The sequence below is a fragment of the Zeus faber genome, assembly GCF_960531495.2.
Source record: "Zeus faber genome assembly, chromosome: 20".
NCBI classification, from domain to species: Eukaryota; Metazoa; Chordata; class Actinopteri; order Zeiformes; family Zeidae; genus Zeus; species Zeus faber.
The window spans coordinates 27,604,735-27,626,916 of record NC_137207.1 but is presented as its reverse complement, the minus strand read 5'-3'; the positions used below and the strand labels follow the sequence as shown (position 1 = coordinate 27,626,916).

Below are 22,182 nucleotides of genomic sequence, written 5' to 3'. Positions count from 1 at the left end.
AAAACAGCATCCTAACCTGAACCCAAGCAGTAAGATCCACTGGCTGTTCACCTCACGTTTGACGAGAACAAATGGAAGCCATAATTAAACATTGTAAAGCATGAGTAAACATTGTAAAGCCAAACAAGACCAAAACAAACAATACAAACTCCTGAGGAAATACAAATCCGGTTCGATTTCTTCTTTATTTTGTTTTTTCCTATCAACAGAATTGAACGACTACGGAGAGATGTCTTCAGGAATGTGCTGAATCTATTCCACAAATCATTCAGAACCTGGGGGTTGATGGAAACACATCGGTCTGCCCCGCGTCCTACACCCCTTCTCAACCTCCGACACCACCACCATATTTAAGGAGGCTTGGAATCAGCACCACACCCACCCAGAGGCCGAGCTCTGCAGCTCTGGCTGCTCCGGCCAAGGGACGTCATACGAGCTGATCTTGTGCAGGTTACCCAAATATCATGTGATTAACTCAAACTCTATTTTATTTCAAAATAAGTCTTTAACTCATCGCGATAACCTTGTCTGTGCTCATTGTCCCACACGAGTATTGTTGACAGTTAAGTGTCTTTGTATTTTTTCTACTATTAAAAAGCCTGAAGACGATGGTGTGGATGGGGCTGGCCCATACAGACACCATCCTGAGGGCGTGGTCGTGCCGCCTCAGCAGCTCTCCACAATTGAGGCTTCAGTGTCAGACCCCAGAGTTCCCTTTTGTGGGGCTCAGCTGTGTTATTATACCGAGGCCGTTCTGGAAGGTGTGGCTAAATGGGTGTAGCTACAGGATGACAACCAGCTGACCTCCAGCACATCAACTGGATTGTAAAGCCCTCGATTGGCCAAATTAAAATTGATTGACAATTGCCCTGCCCTCAGTCTCAGGTCTACAGTAACCTCCTGCTCGACCAACCCAAAAATAATCAACTCTAGCGTTTTACAAACATTATCACATGAGGTGTTAGACCCCCCCCCCCCCCCACCCAACTTTGATTGACACAGCTCACACCAATCAGCAGTAAAGAGAGAAACCAATTTATTTGAGCATTTGTCACATTTTATGAATACATCATTTCTATTTGTGCATTTATTTATACATTAATGTTTTCATGTACTGCTTTATATATTCATTTATACATATATTGCCATATTTATGTACATTTTTATCAAATGACATTTCAAATGAAACAATTCCTGCAGATCGGTTCCGTTTTACCTCCGCAGCCCTGGGAGAGGAGCAAACCTTCTTTGAGATCTCTTCCCCCCCTAAGCACTTCAGCACGAAATGAGCTATTTTCAAGGTATTCCAGCACCTCAAGGGCCTGGAAAGAACCCTGCCTGTGAGACTCATACCACCATTTGGGGGCTCTGAATTAAAAATTATTTGAAGTCACATTGAATTAATCAGATGTGATTAAAGCTCCCCTGATCATCATCATCATCATCATCTTCTTCATCGATGGTGTTTCGCACCTTGCTGCAGCCGTCTGAGCTCCAGCTCTTTGTTTTCCAGCTCCTGACGGAGCAACACACAGTTTGGACAATCTGAAGGAAGGAAGGAAGTAGAATTGAGGGAATTCCAAAGGAAACATTTTGTTTGTAAATGAAGTATTCAGTAGACATTAATACTCGATAACATTCACAATAAAACACCAAAATGTCTCAACACTAAATCCAACCAATTCAAAGAAACCACCAGGCCAAACGCACCAATCAGAGAGCCGCTCAATGTTGCCATGGAGACGCTGCCCTCAGCGACGCCGACTGGAGGGAAACACAAATGAGTTTCTTGTCGCCCTCCTTCCTAATTCTCTGGAGGCCATGGCAGCGATGACTACTCTGTTGGGTGGGGGGCCACGCCCTTCTCTTTCCTTTACCAACCGAGCATTTCTCCAGGTTCATTTGTCTTGATAAGAATAAATCTAAAACTTCATTTGATACGGTAGCTATGCTGAGCCCCAACAGCGCCCCCTACAGCAAACTACTTCATGTAACATTTTACTTTGTTTTTTTGTTAATTGACTTTAGTGAAGGAGTTTAAAGGCCCTCGGCCTCAACTCCAAGAGAGACGGGAGCAGGTACTAGGGCTGTCCAACCTGAGATGCTACTTACTATGCACAAGTCCTGCCAGACACGCGCACCTGTTCAAGGATTCCACTCTGAACACTTATAGCTGTACTATTACCCAAAGTGGGTCAGTAGAAAACTTATTTCACTCCACTCTCTTTTCAACTGCATCTTAAAAACACTGGCCCGACTGCATTTTGACATCGTTGCATTATTGCTGTGATATGAGCCCTTCCATCCGTGATGCAGAGACCAAGGTCCATGCACCTGTAACACTCCTCCTGGACGACTGCAATGTGCTGCTCTCTGGACGGACGACTGTTGTCAGCCCGGTCCGCGGGGCTGAGCGGCCCGGTCCGGGCGGCTTCGGTCCCCTGGGGGGTCCGGCGGGCTCAGAGCTCTGGCTGCTGCCGGAAGGACCCGGCCCTTCTGCAGATTCACAAGCACAACATTCAGAAAGTGTACAACTCTGGGGCTGGAGGTCCAGGGTCTGGCACCTACCGCTCCTCTTCCTCTTTGCCAGCGGCAGGGTCTCCGTCCTGGACGGGAGGCTCCTCTTGGTCTGGCTGATGCCCCGAGGGACCTTCAGGGAGGCCAGGGGCCTGGGCAGTGCTGCTGGGGGACAGACAGCATGTGAGCCTGGCAGCATTTCAGATTTGGACCCACAGATCGTAAAGTAGGAGGAAGCATGCTCCATGTGTCCCATAGCTCATTCTACACACAGGCATTATATTGTGTAGTTATTTAGGGGTCCAGGCTGTGGGGCTTGAGCCCTGTGGTTATTGTTCAGGTGAAAAGTCTCAGAATTTTGAAACCGGCATAGCACACAAACACGGTTGACGTCCTGTTTGAACCGGTACGTCACAAACATCTTGTGGTTGAAGTCTATTCGTGATGCGGAGACCAAGGTCCATGCACCTGTAACACTCCTCCTGGACGACTGCAATGTGCTGCTCTCTGGACGGACGACTGTTGTCAGCCCGGTCCGCGGGGCTGAGCGGCCCGGTCCGGGCGGCTTCGGTCCCCTGGGGGGTCCGGCGGGCTCAGAGCTCTGGCTGCTGCCGGAAGGACCCGGCCCTTCTGCAGATTCACAAGCACAACATTCAGAAAGTCTACAACTCTGGGGCTGGAGGTCCAGGGTCTGGCACCTACCGCTCCTTTTCGCCAGCGGCAGGGTCTCCGTCCTGGACGGGAGGCTCCTCTTGGTCTGGCTGATGCCCCGAGGGACCTTCAGGGAGGCCAGGGGCCTGGGCAGTGCTGCTGGGGGACAGACAGCATGTGAGCCTGGCAGCATTTCAGATTTGGACCCACAGATCGTAAAGTAGGAGGAAGCATGCTCCATGTGTCCCATAGCTCATTCTACACACAGGCATTATATTGTGTAGTTATTTAGGGGTCCAGGCTGTGGGGCTTGAGCCCTGTGGTTATTGTTCAGGTGAAAAGTCTCAGAATTTTGAAGCCGGCATAGCACACAAACACGGTTGACGTCCTGTTTGAACCGGTACGTCACAAACATCTTGTGGTTGAAGTCCATTCGTGATGCGGAGACCAAGGTCCATGCACCTGTAACACTCCTCCTGGACGACTGCAATGTGCTGCTCTCTGGACGGACGACTGTTGTCAGCCCGGTCCGCGGGGCTGAGCGGCCCGGTTCGGGCAGCTTCGGTCCCCTGGGGGGTCCGGCGGGCTCAGAGCTCTGGCTGCTGCCGGAAGGACCCGGCGCTTCTGCAGATTCACAAGCACAACATTCAGAAAGTCTACAACAACTCTGGGGCTGGAGTCAATTATGGGCTATTATTTAGGGGTAAAGCCCGTGGGGCTGGAGCCCTATTGATTTCAGATTCTCTGAATCTTGAAGCCTGAAACTATCTGGAACACCAACTTTTGCATAACACACTAACATGGGTTACGTCTTGTTTGAACCGGTACGTCACAAACATCTCAAAGTTTCATCCAAATGCGTCCACATTCAGAGCAGATATTTGTTAAAAACCGACCAAATTTGATCCCAAATATTCAGTCGGTCTTGGTTCAACTGACACATCACGTCTGGTTCCAAAATTGAGGAAATTAGATTTACAGTAAGATGCTTTGTGATGTCATAATATTATTTAGTATAAATTATATTAACAGTAAAATGCTTGATGACATAAATTATATTTACAATAAGATGCTTTATGACGTCCTCAAATTATTTACTATAAATGTACAGATTCTGATTGACAATGTCCAGTTGGACCGTGTCCAGTGTGCGGCGTGGACTTGGGCACTCTGTAGTGTTTAGACGTTACCAAACTATGTATTTAGGTGTATATTTGTATAACTTTTTACCTGGTAGATGTCAGTAGATCTGTTAGTTGATATTTTTAATCCCTGCTCCACATTACTTTGCTGGATTTATGAAAACAATAGAAAATAATCCTGAAATATATGTCACTGCGTCCACTCGAAAACACTGAAATGTATGAGTGATGCATTCGAGATCCAGCTAGGTGTCGGAAAATCGAAGCCGTGCAATGGTAATTACTTACAGAAATAGCACAACGTTTTTGGTATTTAATGTAAATGTAATTTAATGAAAATGTAATCCAAGTAAAAAAAAAACTTAAATAAATTAGGTGCCCAACACGGCACCAAGCGACAACACTAGAGTTCTAACCATGAGAAGTTCTGCTTTACAGCCAAACATGGAGGGTTGCTTTAAAGACAGGAGGGTTGCGCTGTGTAGAGCGCAGAGCGGTTGCTACGTGAGACGGGCAACCAGGAGACCACCGACAGGGGGGGGGGGCCCACGCTGCGTTCATGTAAACTCAGAAAATCGTGCAGCGTTTCAGAGAAGCTGGAAACTGTAAAACTCACCCAAGACGACTAAACCGGACCCTGTGTATTGTTGCCTGCAGCTATATTTATTATTAAAACTGTTGTTGTTGCTGTTGTTATTATTAGTATTATTAAGGGTCCAGCCCGCAGGACGCGGTTGAGGTCTCGATAGAACTGGGACGTCGCAGACATCTCGTGGTTCAAGTTTGATCCATAATCGAACTACATTTGGAGCAGAAATTTGTGAAAAATTGTGACATCTACCTTGAAGATGCTGAACGCTTGCGAATGACCGATACGCCAACGTTCTACAACTTGCAGTTGGGTGATGGCCCAAGATTAGTTTGGGTAGTGGAGCCCTTTGTGACATCATGGGGATGGTAGCTCAGGAGGTAGAGCTGGTGGTCTAGTGATCCAAAGGTTGCTGGTTGGATCCCAGGCTCCTCCTGCTAGCACGCTGTAGTGTCCTTGAGCAAGACACTTAACCCCTAATTGCTCCTGATGGCTGCATCCGTCAGTGTTTAAACAATTGTAAGTCGCTTTGGATAAAAGCGTCTGATCAATGAAAATGTAATGCAATATAATCATCCAATTCCTTATAAAAAGGTGCAGGTTGAGGCTCTGGGGGTGCAACAAGACACCTTTGTTTTTTTGCATGTATAAATGCATTCCGATCGCATCTAACGCGGTGTGAGATGCGGTGTTGTGTCCTTCCTTATTTTGCGGCATTCGAGCCAGTTGTAACGTAGCCTGTATGTTACGACCAGAAGACGATGATGCGTTTCACGGGACTCAGAAAATTGTAACTCGTGTTAGTAGTAACTCTGTAATCTAGCCACTGGTGGGTGCACAGGCCCGTGCATCGTCAGTGCCGGTCCCAACCCGGATGAATAGAGGGTTGCGTCAGGAAGGGCATCCGGCGTAAAAACCATGCAAATCAAACATGATGACAACAAATCAATTTCCAAACCGGATCGGTGGAGGCCCAGGTTAACAACCACCGCCACCGTTAGCCAACACGGTGCCAGTGAGAATTGTGCTACTGTCGGCCGAAGAAGAAGAGGGGGAAGGCGTGTCCAGAGACAGCAGGAGAGGAAGAAGAGTAGAGAGGAGGAACTTTGAACGTTGGCACTATGAAGGGTAAAGAGAGAGCGCTGGCTGACATGATGGAGAGAAGGAAGGTAGATGTACTATGTGTACAAGAGACCAGGTTGAAGGGGAGTAAGGCCAGGAGTATCACAGCCAGGTACAAACTGTTCTACCACGGAGTGGATGGCGGGAGAAACGGGGTAGGGATGGTGTTGAAGGAAGAATATGTCAAGAGTGTTTTGGAGGTGACCAGAGTGATGAGCATGAAGCTGGACATTGATGGGGTGATAATGAATGTGGTCAGTGCATACGCTCCTCAAGTTGGGTGTGAGATGGAAGAGAAAGAAGAATTCTTTAGTGAGTTGGATGAAGAGGTGGAGAGCTTCCCCAAGGGAGAGAGAGTGGTCGTTGGAGCAGATCTCAATGGGCATGTTGGCCAAGGGACCAGAGACATAGGTGATAAGGTGATGGGTAGGTATGGTGCCAAGGAGAGGAATGTGAAAGGACACATGGTGGTTGATTTCACCAAAAGGATGGAATTGACTGTTCTGAATATGTATTTCAAGAAGAGGGAGGAACACAGGGTGACATACAAGGGTGGAGGAAGGTGCACACAGGTGGACTACATCTTATGCAGGAGGTGCAATCTGAAAGAGATCAGTGACTGCACAGTGCTGGTGGGGGAGTGTGTTGCTAGGCAGCATTGGATGGTGGTCTGTAGGATGACTCTGGAGGCCAAGAAGAGGAAGAGAGTGAAAGAAGAGCCAAAGATAAAATAGTGGAAGATGAAAAAGGAGGAGTGTTGCGTGCAAATTAGGGAGGAGGTAAGGCAGGCAATAGGTGGGAATGAAGGGTTAACGGATGACTGGGAAACAACTGCAGAAGAGGTGAGGGAGACGGCCAAGAAGGTACTCTGTGTATCATGCGGGAAGAGGAAGGAAGTCAAGGACCCTTGGGGGTGTAATGAGGACGTACGGGAGAGCATAGAGCAGAAGAGGTTTGCGAAGAAGAAATGGGAAAGTCAGAGAGATGAAGAAAGTAACAGGAGTACAAGCTGATGCGGCGCAAGGCGAAGAGAGTAGTGGAAAAGGAAAAGGCGTACGACGAGTTGTATGAGAGGTTGGACAGTAAGGAAGGAGAAAAGTACTTGTACTGATTGGCAAGACAAAGGGACCAAGCTGAGAAGGATGTACAGCAGGTTAGAGTGATGAAGGATAATGATCTGAAATCTTTGCCAAATCAGCTTGAAACTGACGTACTGTAATGTGGCCCTAGCTTTGATGTATTTTAACTCAATTCTGTGTCTCCATGAAGGATAATGTTTGCTGTGGCTCCGCCCAACTCACCGGCAGAGCTTCCCGGCTTCTGATTGGCCGAGAGCACAGCGCTATTCCTGGCAGAGGGAGGCCTGAGTGTCTGCAACGCTCTGGGTTTGGCTGCTGGGATGCCAGAGGGCGGGGCCTTCTTCAGGCTGTTTCCGGGCAGCTTTGTTTCTACAGGACAGAAAAGTATAGAGAACATTTAAAAATTTGATATTGAAAAAATATAAAATAGGGCAGAATGAAGGGATTTTTACCTGCTGCTCCGGTCTGGACTCTGGACTCTACAACCTGAGCTCCTTTGGTCTTAATACAAAAGAATAAACAGAAACGATGGAACAAGAACAGGATCAACTTCATACAATTACATGAATTATTGTGATTATATCATAATCAATACATCTGTGTGAGTTTTGGGTTTTACACGAAAGTGTTATTATATAAAGTATCTATCATATTATATTTGTATTTATAGTTCCTTATTTTCCAGGTCGTAGGGTCAGAGTTTTGAATCAGACTCAATTTGACAAAATTAAATATCTGGATATATGATTGATTAAAATTTAGGACATTTCTCCGACCCCTGGCAGCAGTGGCAGGTTTGGATGTGGACGGGGGTCATACCTCCTGGGGGGGCGCTGTGGGAGGCTTCTCGCCCCCCGACGGGATTCTCCTCCTCAGGGCAAGGTCTGTGCAGGGGGTTGGCCCGGCCTGCAGGGGGCACCGGGTGCCCGAGTCGGAAGCCACACGCCCCTGCTGGGAGAGCGGCATGGGCGTTGAGGTGACCAGTGAGTCGGCGCACCAGTGTAGTTGCATGGGCGTTAGGAGCAATCCAGGAGAGAAGTCCAGGGTCCGGTTCCCGGGACAAGTAGCTGAGTCCAGGGTCCGGTTCCCGGGACAAGGAGCTGGGTCCAGGGTCCGGTTCCCGGGACAAGGAGCGGGGTCCAGGGTCCGGTTCCCGGGACAAGGAGCGGGGTCCAGGGTCCGGTTCCCGGGACAAGGAGCGGGGTCCAGGGTCCGGTTCCCGGGACAAGTAGCTGGGTCCAGGGTCCGGTTCCCGGGACAAGGAGCGGGGTCCAGGGTCCGGTTCCCGGGACAAGGAGCGGGGTCCAGGGTCCGGTTCCCGGGACAAGGAGCGGGGTCCAGGGTCCGGTTCCCGGGACAAGGAGCGGGGTCCAGGGTCCGGTTCCCGGGACAAGGAGCGGGGTCCAGGGTCCGGTTCCCGGGACAAGGAGCGGGGTCCAGGGTCCGGTTCCCGGGACAAGGAGCTGGGTCCAGGGTCCGGTTCCCGGGACAAGGAGGGGGTTCCAGGGTCCGGTTCCCGGAACCCGGTATTAGACCGGGACTCAACCCCACACAGCACTGGTTGGGGGTCACGACAGTCCAATCGATTGCGCTGTCGTCAGGGAAGGTCTCATTCTCCAGCCAGAAGATGGGGGAGTCAAGGGTCCGGTTCCCGGGACAAGGAGCTGGGTCCAGGGTCCGGTTCCCGGGACAAGGAGCTGGGTCCAGGGTCCGGTTCCCGGGACAAGGAGCGGGGTCCAGGGTCCGGTTCCCGGGACAAGGAGCGGGGTCCAGGGTCCGGTTCCCGGGACAAGGAGCGGGGTCCAGGGTCCGGTTCCCGGGACAAGGAGCGGGGTCCAGGGTCCGGTTCCCGGGACAAGGAGCTGGGTCCAGGGTCCGGTTCCCGGGACAAGGAGGGGGTTCCAGGGTCCGGTTCCCGGAACCCGGTATTAGACCGGGACTCAACCCCACACAGGACTGGTTGGGGGTCACGACAGTCCAATCGATTGCGCTGTCGTCAGGGAAGGTCTCATTCTCCAGCCAGAAGATGGGGGAGTCAAGGGTCCGGTTCCCGGGACAAGGAGCTGGGTCCAGGGTCCGGTTCCCGGGACAAGGAGCTGGGTCCAGGGTCCGGTTCCCGGGACAAGGAGCTGGGTCCAGGGTCCGGTTCCCGGGACAAGGAGCTGGGTCCAGGGTCCGGTTCCCGGAACCCGGTATTAGACCGGGACTCAACCCCACACACGACTGGTTGGGGGTCACGACAGTCCAATCGATTGTGCTGTCGTCAGGGAAGGTCTCGTTTTCCACTGAGAAGATGGGGGAGCCCAGGTCTCTGAGGCTGGGCAAAAGGGCGGGGGTCCGGGGCCTTCCTCTGACGCCACCAAGTGTGGTGGGTGTTGATATGCAACTGTCGTAAGGTACTGCCCCCTGCCATGTGCACATGGCTGTGCCAGGGGAGGGGGCTACACACCCCTCAGGATCTGTCACGTTGGTCAGGTCCAGCAGGGTCACTTCAGGTAACACCTCGTCCATCAGCAGGGGGACGGCCCGGTAGGGTGTCCTGCTGGCGCTCGGGGGTGTCTGGTCTCTCGGACCCTCTAGGGGAAGTGGTGTGGCAGCGCTGCGGAGCGGAGCCCCCCTAGGGCTGGGAGGAGCTTGGTAGGTCCGGTCTCTGTCCAGGGTCCGGTCACTGGAAGCAGCAGCTGCAGGGATCAGTTCTCCTGTGGTTGTGCGGTCCAGGTCGCTCAGAGAACTCATGGTGGGGTTAAAGAAGGGGGCCTGCATCGCCAGACCAATCCTGAAAACACGACATAAAAACACGTCATCATCACAACACCACAGGAAGTAGTACACGAAGAAGAGCAAATAGAAAAATGATCAACACGTCCAGGTATTGTCCCATTTCATACCATCGCATATTTAGCAAATCGTAATTATGTGACATTTCTTCCAGAAGTCTACAACATTCAAGAGAAAACTCAAATACAATATTATTTATTAATAGAAATAACAGTCTTTGTTGGTGTTAAGACATGAAACAACAAACACAGGTTGTTTTCCCTTTTCAAACTACAAGTAGACACTCATGACATTTCCCGTTCACAGTAATAAACAAACGCCTTTAATAAGTTCGATTTGACCCTTGACGCTCTCCGTAGAACCTCAGTGTTACGAGCACAGCATCTCGGGGACGAGCTTCTTGTGAACGCGCGCTCCCTGGCCCATAACCACCTTAAAACAACTGTGACAATTGTATTATGGTCTGGATACAGGCTGCACGTCATTTAACAAATGTACTACAGCACATGAGACTTTGAACGACGGTGACCAAACGGCCCGGTCTGTCCGGTACTGTCCCAGCTGTGTCCTGACAAATACCTGTCCAACACCACCATGTCATTATATCATAACCAATACAATCATCATCAAAAAAATACTATTAATAACAACCAATACAATAATAATCATAATATAAAGCATACATCAGAAATTTAAATGTAAACTACGTCACACACATTACAGGTGGCGTCAGACCATAGTTCAGCCCCAGGATTCTCTCCTGTCTCACTCCTCCGTCTCACTCCTCTTTCCCGGTTGTTGACCGTCCCTCGACAACACAAGTTTCGTGTTTTGAGCAAAGTAAAATCTTTGTGGCATCACTGTTGACACGCATCACACGGTGCATGAGTCATGTCTCCTGAATGAAGCAAGTGGAGGAGACACGTCCAGCTCCTTCCTCCACTTCTCCACCTTCCTTCTTGAGGTTCACTCGGTGTCTAAACTTTCACACATTTGGTGAAACAGCGGAAAACAAACAAACAAACAAACAAACAAACAAACAAACACTTCCATACTCACGTGTGTTGTTGCGCAGGACACGCCGCGCTGAGCTCCGGTTTAAATACAGCTTTCCTGGCCTCTGATTGGCTGAGGCATGGACCAATCAGAGAGGAGAACGAGCGAGCGACCGTCGCACGTGTCCGCCTCCTATCGGTCCGGAGGGTGAACTGCCTCCATCGGTGATAGTAATTAATCTAATGCCAAGAAGAGCCCATTTATCTGATGAATTCCTATAACTTATAATTATTATACTGCTAAATTATAACGAATTATATTATTTTATTACTTATAATTATTGTACTACTAAATTAGTATTAATTAACTATATTACCTCCAGACGCCTCACTTCTTCTTCTCCTTTTGTGCTGCTCCCGTTAGTGGTGGCCACAACAGATCATCTTCCTCCCTGACACCACCCGCCTGCATGTCCTCCGTCAGCACCTCCATCAAGCTTCTCTTTGGCTTCCTCTTTTCCTCTTGCCTGGCAGCTCCACCCTCAGCCTCCTCCTCCCAATGTAACTCTGATATTTCCTCCACACGTGTCCAAACCATCTCAATCTGGCCTCTCACTTTTCCACCAAACTGTCCAACCTGAGCTGTCCCTCTAATGTCCTCATTCTTAATCCTGTCCATCCTTGTCCCTCCCAATGAAAACCTCCACATCCTCAACTCTGCCACCTCCACCTCATCCACCTGCCTTTTAGTCGGTGCCACCGCCTCTAAACCGTACAACATGGCTGCTCTCACTACCGTCCTGTACACCTTCCCCTTCACTCTGGCTGGAACCCTTCTGTCACACATCACTCCGGACACTCTTCTCCACCCGCTCCACCCTGCCTGTACACTCTTCTCCACCCAGACTCGCCTAGCCCCTCTTCTTCAGCCGACAGTAGCACAATTTCCACTGGCACTCTGTTGACGGCACTGGTGGCGGTGGTTGTTAACCTGGGCCTCCACCGATCCGGTTTGGAAATCAGATTTGTTGTCATCATGTTTGATTTGCATGGTTTTTACGGTGGATGTCCTTCCTGACGCAACCCTCTCTATTCATCCGGGCTTGGGACTGGCACTGATTATACACCGGCTTGTGCACCCCAGTGGCTAGATTATAATATCTAATAATAATATTAATTTTAATTTATTAGTACCTTTCAAGCAACCAATCTAGCCATACCATAATCATACCTGGGGAAGCATGGAAATGTTTAGGTGAGATGGCAGTGGCCTTCCTAACGAGACTGTTTGACACCATCCTGGAGAGGGAGAGGATGATGGAGGAGTGGAGAAGAAGTTTACTGGTACCATCTTCAAGAATAAAGGAGACGTCCAGAGCTGTAGTAACTACAGGGGAATAAAGTTGATCAGCCACAGCATGAAGCTATGGGAAAGGGTGGTGGAGGCTCGGTTAAGAGGAGAGGTGGGGATCAGCGAGCAGCAGTATGGTTCCATGCCAGGAAAGAGTACTACAGATGACATGTTTGCTTTAAGAACACTGATGGAAAAGTACAGGGAAGGACAGAGGGAGTTGCACTGTGTCTTTGTGGATTTAGAGAAAGCGTATGATAGGCTGCCTAGAGAGGAAGTGTGGTACTGCATGAGGAAGTCGGAGGCGGCAGAGAAGTAGGTAAGAGTGGTACAGGATATGTATGAGGGCAGTCAGTCAGTAGTAAGGTGTGTAGTAGGCGTGACCAAGGCATCAAAGTGGAGGTGGGACTGCATCAAGGATCAGCTCTGAGCCCTTTCTTGTTGCAGTGGTGATGGACAGGTTAACAGATGAGATCAGACAGGAGTCTCTGTGGACTATGATGTTCACGGATGGTGGAGGAGAGCCTGGAGAGGTGGAGGCAGCATTAGAGAGAAGTGCAATGAAAGTCAGCAGGAGTAAGACACAATACATGCGCCTGAATGGGAGGGAGGGTGGAGTGGAGTGGAGGTGGAGAAGGCGGAGGAGTTCAAGTACTCGGGGTCAACCGTCCAAAGCAGCGGAGAGTGCGGGAGAGAGGTGAAGAAGAGAGTACAGGCAGGGTGGAGCGGGTGGAGAAGAGAGTACAGGCAGGGTGGAGCGGGTGGAGAAGAGGGTCCGGAGTAATCTGTGACAGAAGTGTTCCAGCCAGAGTGAAGGGGAAGGTGTACAGGACGGTAGTGAGAGCAGCCATGTTGTAGGGTTTAGAGGCGGTGGCACCGACTAAAAGGCAGGTGGATGAGGTGGAGGTGGCAGAGTTGAGGATGTGGAGGTTTTCATTGGGAGGGACAAGGATGGACAGGATTAAGAACGAGGACATTAGAGGGACAGCTCAGGTTGGACAGTTTGGTGGAAAAGTGAGAGGCCAGATTGAGATGGTTTGGACACGTGTGGAGGAAATATGAGAGTTACATTGGGAGGAGGAGGCTGCGGGTGGAGCTGCCAGGCAAGAGGAAAAGAGGAAGCCAAAGAGAAGCTTGATGGAGGTGCTGACGGAGGACATGCAGGCAGGTGGTGTCAGGGAGGAAGATGATCCGCTGTGACCACCACTAACGGGAGCAGCACAAAGAAGAAGATTATTATTAGATATCAGCTAAATCCAGATTCATGATTCGTATTATTTTCTTTCAGTTTGGAGAAAATATAAAATGACATAATATGTAATAAATAGATAAGAACGCAATTAAAGAAACACAGCATAAAATCCAGATTACACCAATCAATCCACCTTTAATTTGTCATTTAATCCCAGAATCCCAAACAGATCGATATAAAAATACCTTCTGGAAAATTAAAGGTTCTCCAGCGGACTCAATGTTTTGGCTTTTGAACTTTTTCAGCGTTTTTAAAATAATTCCATTTGTGAACGCAGCACCGTGGCTCGGAGTAGAAAATAGAAATAGAGGAACGTCTGTTGGAGCACCAGCAGGAGAAACATCTGGAAACGTCATCTCTCCAAGTCTTCCATTGTAGTTTCTATGTAGCATCACTAGATGGCGCCACTAGCTGGCGTTGGCATGTAGTACGTGACATGTGGCATGTAGCATGTCCAACAACTCGTCCTTTTGCCTCACATACTAAAGTACGCGATACGTGCACTCATGTGGTATGTCGTGCGCAGCGTGAACAAAGATGGCCGTTTGTCGTTCTCGGGAACACTTTGAAGGAAGAAGGAGGGGTCAGCGTCAGCCACTTTGTCCCTTTGCACCCGAACACTTGCAGGGAAAATGGGGCAACTCTGCCTCCACTCGCCGAATAATGCGGTTTCAACAGTAACAACAGAAAATGATCATTATCACCGTGTGGAGCGATAGGTTTTGTACCAAACATCTGAGGGAAAAACACGAAGAGAGATGTCAAGATGGAGGAGGAGAAGCAGCTGAGGTCGAGTGAGAGATGGAGTTCGGAACTGATGCGCGGTCTGTTAATCTACTGACTCCTACGGGAATGAAGCAACCTAAGAACTGCTCCGATGGAGGAGAACGTCGGGCGGAGTTCTGGATGTTCTCAGCTCTGGTGGAGGAGAACGTCGGGTGGAAGTCTGGATGTTCTCAGCTTGGGCGGAGGAGAAAGTGGGGTGGAGTTCTAGATGTTCTCAGCCTGGGTGGAGGAGATCAGGTTGATGTCCTTTTCCCTCTACATGGTGCAGCGTGGATCTGCCGCAGTCGGGTGGTGCTTTCAGCCAGTTAGCATACTTCAGTGTAATTAGCATAGTTAGCACGGTGTAGCTTGGCTCCCTTGGGTTGAGCCAGCCTGCTAACAGAGCTGGACTGGGCTCGGTGTAGGTCGGTCACAACGTGACTCCTGAAGTAGCAGGATGTTCTCCCTGCACCATAAACATATCGCTAGGTGGCTGATTTGACCTGAGCCAGACATCCCAGGTTGGTCCAGGTCCGGAAGGGTCCAGGATCAGGTCAGTCCAAGTCCAGGACCAGGTCCAGGTCCAGGTCTAGATCCAGGTTGGTCCAGGTCCAGGTCCAGATCCACGATGGTCCAAGTCCAGGACTAGGTCCAGGTCCAGATCCATGATGGTCCAAGTCCAGGACCAGGTCCAGATCCAGGTCTAGGTCCAGGTTGGTCCAGGTCCAGGTCCAGATCCACGACGGTCCAAGTCCAGGACCAGGTCCAGGTCCAGGTTGGTCCAGGTCCAGGTCCAGATCCAGGATGGTCCAAGTCCAGGTCCAGGTCCAGGTTGGTCCAGGTCCAGGTCCATACTGGTCCAAGTCCAGGTCCAGGTCAGTCCAAGTCCAGGACCAGGTCCAGGTCTAGGTCTAGGTCCAGGTTGGTCCAGGTCCAGATCCACGATGGTCCAAGTCCAGGACCAGGTCCAGGTCCAGGTCTAGGTCCAGGTCCAGATCCATGATGGTCCAAGTCCAGGACCAGGTCCAGGTCCAGGTCCAGGTCCAGGTCCAGGTCAGTCCAAGTCCAAGTACAGGTCCAGGTCCAGGTCCAGGTCGCTCCAGGTCGGGCCAAGTCCAGGTCCAAGTCCAGGTCCAAGTCCAGGTCCAGGTCCAGGTTGGTCCAGGTCCAGGTCCAGGTCCTTGTTGGTCCAGGTCCAGTCTGGATCTTCTGGTTCCACATGAGAACTGAACTGGGATTGGAACCCATGGCCCCTGGATCCAGAGCAGACAGACACACCTTCCAGAGCCACTGCTGCCCCCTACAGGAGACAAGGTGACATAAGATAAAATACCATTACTGCTCTATTATATATTATGATTATATATTTATCATATATCATAATATACTGTGTTAGTGTATATATATCTATATATATATAGATATATATATGAAACTCAATTATGTGTAATACAATATGATATGATTTCATATCATATGAAGTTATATATTATTAAAATATAAGTCTTACCTGCTGTGTCTTCAGGACCAGAGGATGAACGCCAGCGAGAAGAAGAGGAATAAAAATAAAAACTAGAAAAAGAAGAAAAGGAGGCGAGTCCCAGTGAAAAGAGAGTGAGAGAACGGAGAGAAACAGAGTGAGAGAATGAGTGAGACAACAGAGTCAAATAAGAAAGTGAGACAGGAGGAGGACTCCCTCTCTTTACCTTCTCTTCCAGCTCCTTGATCTGTCGCTTCTGTGCTTCTATCCACTCCTCCAGCTCCTTGTTCCTCTGACACAACACACACACAACACACACAACACACACACACAACACAAACACACAACACACACAACACACACACACAACACAAACACACAACACAAACACACAACACACACACAACAAACACACAACACACACAACACACACACACAACACACAAACACACAAGACACACACACAACACACACACAACACACACACACAAAACACACAAAACACAAACACACAACACACACAACACACACACACAACACACAAAACACAAACACACAACACACAACACACACACAACAAACACACACACAACAAACACACAACACACAACACACACACACAACACAAACACACAACACACACACAACAAACACACAACACACACACACAACACACAAACACACAAGACACACACACAACACACACACACAAAACACACAAAACACAAACACACAAACACACAACACAAACACACAACACACACACAACAAACACACAACACACACACACAACACACAAACACACAAGACACACACACAACACACACACAACACACACACACAAAACACACAAAACACAAACACACAACACACACAACACACACACACAACACACAAAACACAAACACACAACACACAACACACACACAACAAACACACACACAACAAACACACAACACACAACACACACACACAACACACAAACACACAACACAAACACACAACACACACACACAACACAAACACACAACACAAACACACAACACACACACAACACACACACACAACACACACACACACAACACAAACACACAACACACACACAACAAACACACAACACACAACAAACACACAAAACACACACACACACAACACACACACACAAAACACACAAAACACAAACACACAACACACACACAACACACACACACACAACAAACACACAAAACACACACACACACAACACACACACACAAAACACACAACACACAAACACACAACACAAACACACAACACACACACAACAAACACACACACAACAAACACACACACAACAAACACACAAAACACAAACACACACAAAACACAAACACACACAACACACACACACAAAACACACAAAACACACAAAACACAAACACACAACACACACACAACAAACACACACACAACAAACACACACAACACACACACACAAAACACACAACACAAAACACAAAACACACATACACAAAACCCAAACACACACAACAAACAAACACACAAAACACAAACACACACAACACAAAACACAAAACACACACACACAAAACACAAACACACACAACAAACAAACACACAAAACACAAACACACACAACACAAAACACAAAACACAAAACACAAACACCCACAACACAAAACACACACACACAAAACACAAACACACACAACACACAACACAAAAGACAAAACACACACACACAAAACACAAACACACACAAAACAAACACACAAAACACAAACACACACAACACAAAACACAAAACACACAAAACACACAAAACACAAAACACACAAAACACACAAAACACACAAAACACACAAACACACACCGCAAAAAACACAAACACACACCACACAAAACACAAAACAGAAAACACACACCACACAAAACACAAAACACAAACACACACAAAACACAAAACACAAAACACACACAACACAAAAAACACAAAACACACACACACAAAACACAAACAACACAAAACACAAAACACACAAAACACACAAAACACACAAAACATACAAAACACAAACACAAAAAACACACACACACAAAACACAAACACACACAACACACAAACACACAAAACACAAACACACACACACAAAACACAAACACACACAAAACAAACACACAAAACACAAACACACACAACACAAAACACAAAACACACAAAACACACAAAACACAAAACACACAAAACACACAAAACACACAAAACACACAAACACACACCGCAAAAAACACAAACACACACCACACAAAACACAAAACAGAAAACACACACACACAAAACACAAACACACACAAAACAAACACACAAAACACAAACACACACAACACAAAACACAAAACACACAAAACACACACACACAAAACACAAACAACACACAAAACACACAAAACACACAAACACACACCGCAAAAAACACAAACACACACCACACAAAACACAAAACAGAAAACACACACCACACAAAACACAAAACACAAACACACACAAAACACAAAACACAAAACACACACAACACAAAAAACACAAAACACACACACACAAAACACAAACAACACAAAACACAAAACACACAAAACACACAAAACACACAAAACATACAAAACACAAACACAAAAAACACACACCACACAAAACAAACACACACAAAACACAAACACACAAAACACAAACACACACAAAACACAAACACACACAAAACACACACCACACAAAACAAACAAACACACACAAAACACAAACACACAAAAAACACACACACAAACACACAAAACAAACACACACAAAACACACACCACACAAAACAAACACACACAAAACACACACTCATCATCATTTAAGGCTGCGTCCAAAATGGCAGACTAGCATCCTATCTACCTGTCCGTCTCTCCACCCGTCTCCCTCTCCTCCGGTCTCACCTGCTGGGCCTGCTGCAGCAGCTCCATCCTCTCCCTGAGGATCTGGGAGTCTCTCTCTCTCAGCTCCACCATCAGCGCTCTCCTCCATCGCTCCATCGCTCGCTGCAGCCCGTCTCTCTCGTCCTCCGTCAGCGAGAGGCGGCATCCCTCCATCTTCCACCCGCCCTCCCCCGCCCCCACCCCCTCCCCCTGCAGGGCCTCGCACAGCATGGCCTCCAGCTCCACAATCCTCTGCAGGGAGACAGGTAGAGAGCGAGACAGGCAGGGAGGAAGGTGGGGAAGGAGACAGGTAGGGAGACAGGTGGGGAAGGAGACAGGAAGGGAGAGACAGGGAGGGAGGTGGGGAGAGACAGGTGGGGAGGGAGACAGGCATGGAGGGAGGTGGGGGAAGGAGACATGTATTGAGACACGCAGGGAGACAGGTGGGGAAGGGGACAGGCAGGGAGACAGGTGGGGAAAGAGACAGGGAGGGAGGTGGGGAGAGACAGGTAGGGAGGGAGACAGGTGGGGAGGGAGACAGGCATAGAGGGAGGTGGGGACAGACAGGTGGGGAGACAGACAGATGCGGAGAAAGACAGGCAAGGAGGGAGGTAGGGAGAAAAGGTGGGGAGGGATACAGGTAGGGAGAAAGGCAGGGAGAGACAGGTGGGGAGGAAGACAGGCAGGGAGACAGGCATGAGAGAGAGAGAGCAGAGAATCAGAAAATTGGAGAGAGATGAGAGAGAGAGACAGAAAGAGAGACAGACAGATAGAAGCAGTCAGTGAGACAGGTCAGGCTTGTAAGGTGTAACACCTCCCTCTGGCAGAAGGCTGCTCCAACAAGACCTAAACCTCTAAACCTCTAAACCTTTAAACCTCTAAACCTCTAAACCTTTAAACCTTTAAACCTTTAAACCTTTAAACCTTTAAACCTCTAAACCTCTAAACCTTTAAACCTCTAAACCTCTAAACCTTTAAACCTTTAAACCTTTAAACCTTTAAACCTTTAAACCTCTAAACCTCTAAACCTCTAAACCTTTAAACCTTTAAACCTCTAAACCTTTAAACCTTTAAACCTTTAAACCTTTAAACCTTTAAACCTCTAAACCTCTAAACCTTTAAACCTCTAAACCTCTAAACCTTTAAACCTTTAAACCTTTAAACCTTTAAACCTTTAAACCTCTAAACCTCTAAACCTCTAAACCTCTAAACCTTTAAACCTTTAAACCTTTAAACCTTTAAACCTTTAAACCTCTAAACCTCTAAACCTTTAAACCTCTAAACCTCTAAACCTTTAAACCTCTAAACCTTTAAACCTCTAAACCTCTAAACCTTTAAACCTTTAAACCTTTAAACCTTTAAACCTTTAAACCTCTAAACCTCTAAACCTCTAAACCTCTAAACCTTTAAACCTCTAAACCTCTAAACCTCTAAACCTTTAAACCTTTAAACCTTTAAACCTTTAAACCTTTAAACCTTTAAACCTCTAAACCTCTAAACCTTTAAACCTCTAAACCTCTAAACCTTTAAACCTTTAAACCTTTAAACCTTTAAACCTTTAAACCTCTAAACCTCTAAACCTTTAAACCTCTAAACCTCTAAACCTTTAAACCTCTAAACCTTTAAACCTCTAAACCTCTAAACCTTTAAACCTTTAAACCTTTAAACCTTTAAACCTTTAAACCTCTAAACCTCTAAACCTTTAAACCTCTAAACCTCTAAACCTCTAAACCTTTAAACCTTTAAACCTTTAAACCTTTAAACCTTTAAACCTTTAAACCTCTAAACCTCTAAACCTTTAAACCTCTAAACCTCTAAACCTTTAAACCTTTAAACCTTTAAACCTTTAAACCTTTAAACCTCTAAACCTCTAAACCTTTAAACCTCTAAACCTCTAAACCTTTAAACCTCTAAACCTTTAAACCTCTAAACCTCTAAACCTTTAAACCTTTAAACCTTTAAACCTTTAAACCTTTAAACCTCTAAACCTCTAAACCTTTAAACCTCTAAACCTCTAAACCTTTAAACCTTTAAACCTCTAAACCTCTAAACCTTTAAACCTCTAAACCTTTAAACCTCTAAACCTCTAAACCTTTAAACCTTTAAACCTTTAAACCTTTAAACCTTTAAACCTTTAAACCTCTAAACCTCTAAACCTCTAAACCTCTAAACCTTTAAACCTCTAAACCTCTAAACCTCTAAACCTTTAAACCTTTAAACCTTTAAACCTTTAAACCTCTAAACCTCTAAACCTTTAAACCTTTAAACCTCTAAACCTTTAAACCTTTAAATCAGGGGTCGGGAACCTTTTTGGCTGGAAGAGCCATAAAAGCCAAATATTTCTAAATGTATTTCCTTGTGAGCCATATAATATTTAATACAATTAAAATTTTTAAGTAAGGCATACATTTTTAACGTATAACACATCTATATATACTACATTTCTCTTTATTCCTCTTATTAATATTGTTGTAATACTGCAGCTAACCAGTAATATATGAAATACTTTTTAGCATGGATGTGACTTGTGGTGCTGCCTGGTTTTGCTGGTGGCCTTGTCGTCTGCTTTGTACGTAGTGAGGTGGAGCTTCATGCTGCCTTGAGGCTCCATCAGTGGCCATGTGGGCGCCCCACGGCCAGGAAGACTCCGCCTCCCTCCCTAAAGCTCCACCTGTGGCAGAGACTCCCACAGGTGGAGCGTGGGCAGGGACCCGGGAGGGGCAGGGCCCCGAGGAAAAGGCCCCGGAGTCTTTCTGTGGTCCGCAGCCGGTGCTTGACTACGCCCCTTTGTCCGCCACATTTATATTTTGAATTTTATTCTCAAAATTGTAATTTATTTGACCTGTTTTACTTCAAAATGACACAGAATAATTATTTATTACTTGTTAATTGTGATGAAAAATTTTAGCTCCGAATTGTCTGCGAGAAATATACCGTCATGGAAAGAGCCGTGATTGTCTGCGAGTCGTAGGTTCCTGAGCCCTGCTCCAGATGTTAACTGCATGATTCATTAACTAATAACTTAGCAATTACTTACTAATTAGTTACTAGTAAACTAGTAATTCATCACTTGTAGTTATTATAACTAACCAACCTTGTGTGCCTGATCCATGGACTGTTTCCTGTAATCCAGCTCTTCATCCAGGTAACCTTTCTGTTTGCTGAACAGGTCCTTTAACACACACACACACACACACACACACACACACACACACACACACACACACACACACACACACACACACACACACATACACACACCCATACACATACACTCTCACACACACACATACACACATACACATACACTCTCAAACACACACACACACACACACACACACACACACACACACACACACATACACACACCCATACACATACACTCTCACACACACATACACACACACACACACACACACACATACACACACACATACACACACATACACATACACTCTCAAACACACACACACACACACACACACACACACACACACACACATACA

At 47.2% G+C, this 22,182-nt stretch overlaps 2 protein-coding genes across 2 annotated transcripts in view; both read right to left on the bottom strand.

The window, feature by feature from the left end:
• Positions 1-1,132: 1,132 nt before the first annotated feature.
• LOC307245691 (uncharacterized protein) lies at positions 1,133-10,960 on the bottom strand. The gene is made up of 11 exons (XM_080021338.1): positions 10,938-10,960; positions 7,920-9,876; positions 7,553-7,601; positions 7,323-7,469; positions 3,631-3,792; positions 3,220-3,324; positions 2,986-3,147; positions 2,569-2,679; positions 2,335-2,496; positions 1,711-1,764; positions 1,133-1,545 (listed from the first exon to the last, which is right to left on the bottom strand). Exons 2-11 carry the CDS (start codon positions 9,861-9,863, stop codon positions 1,454-1,456), a joined length of 2,988 nt encoding a protein of 995 aa, XP_079877464.1. The 5' UTR covers positions 9,864-9,876; positions 10,938-10,960; the 3' UTR covers positions 1,133-1,453.
• Positions 10,961-15,762: 4,802 nt separating this feature from the next.
• LOC307245690 (janus kinase and microtubule-interacting protein 3-like) overlaps positions 15,763-22,182 on the bottom strand; it is a gene marked incomplete at both ends in the record, with an annotated part of 17,665 nt that continues 11,245 nt past the window's right edge. The window contains 4 exons of the mRNA XM_080021337.1: positions 15,763-15,813; positions 15,948-16,013; positions 18,698-18,928; positions 21,771-21,848. Of these exons, the coding sequence (XP_079877463.1) occupies positions 15,763-15,813; positions 15,948-16,013; positions 18,698-18,928; positions 21,771-21,848 (426 nt within the window). The remainder of the gene's footprint in view (positions 15,814-15,947; positions 16,014-18,697; positions 18,929-21,770; positions 21,849-22,182) is intronic.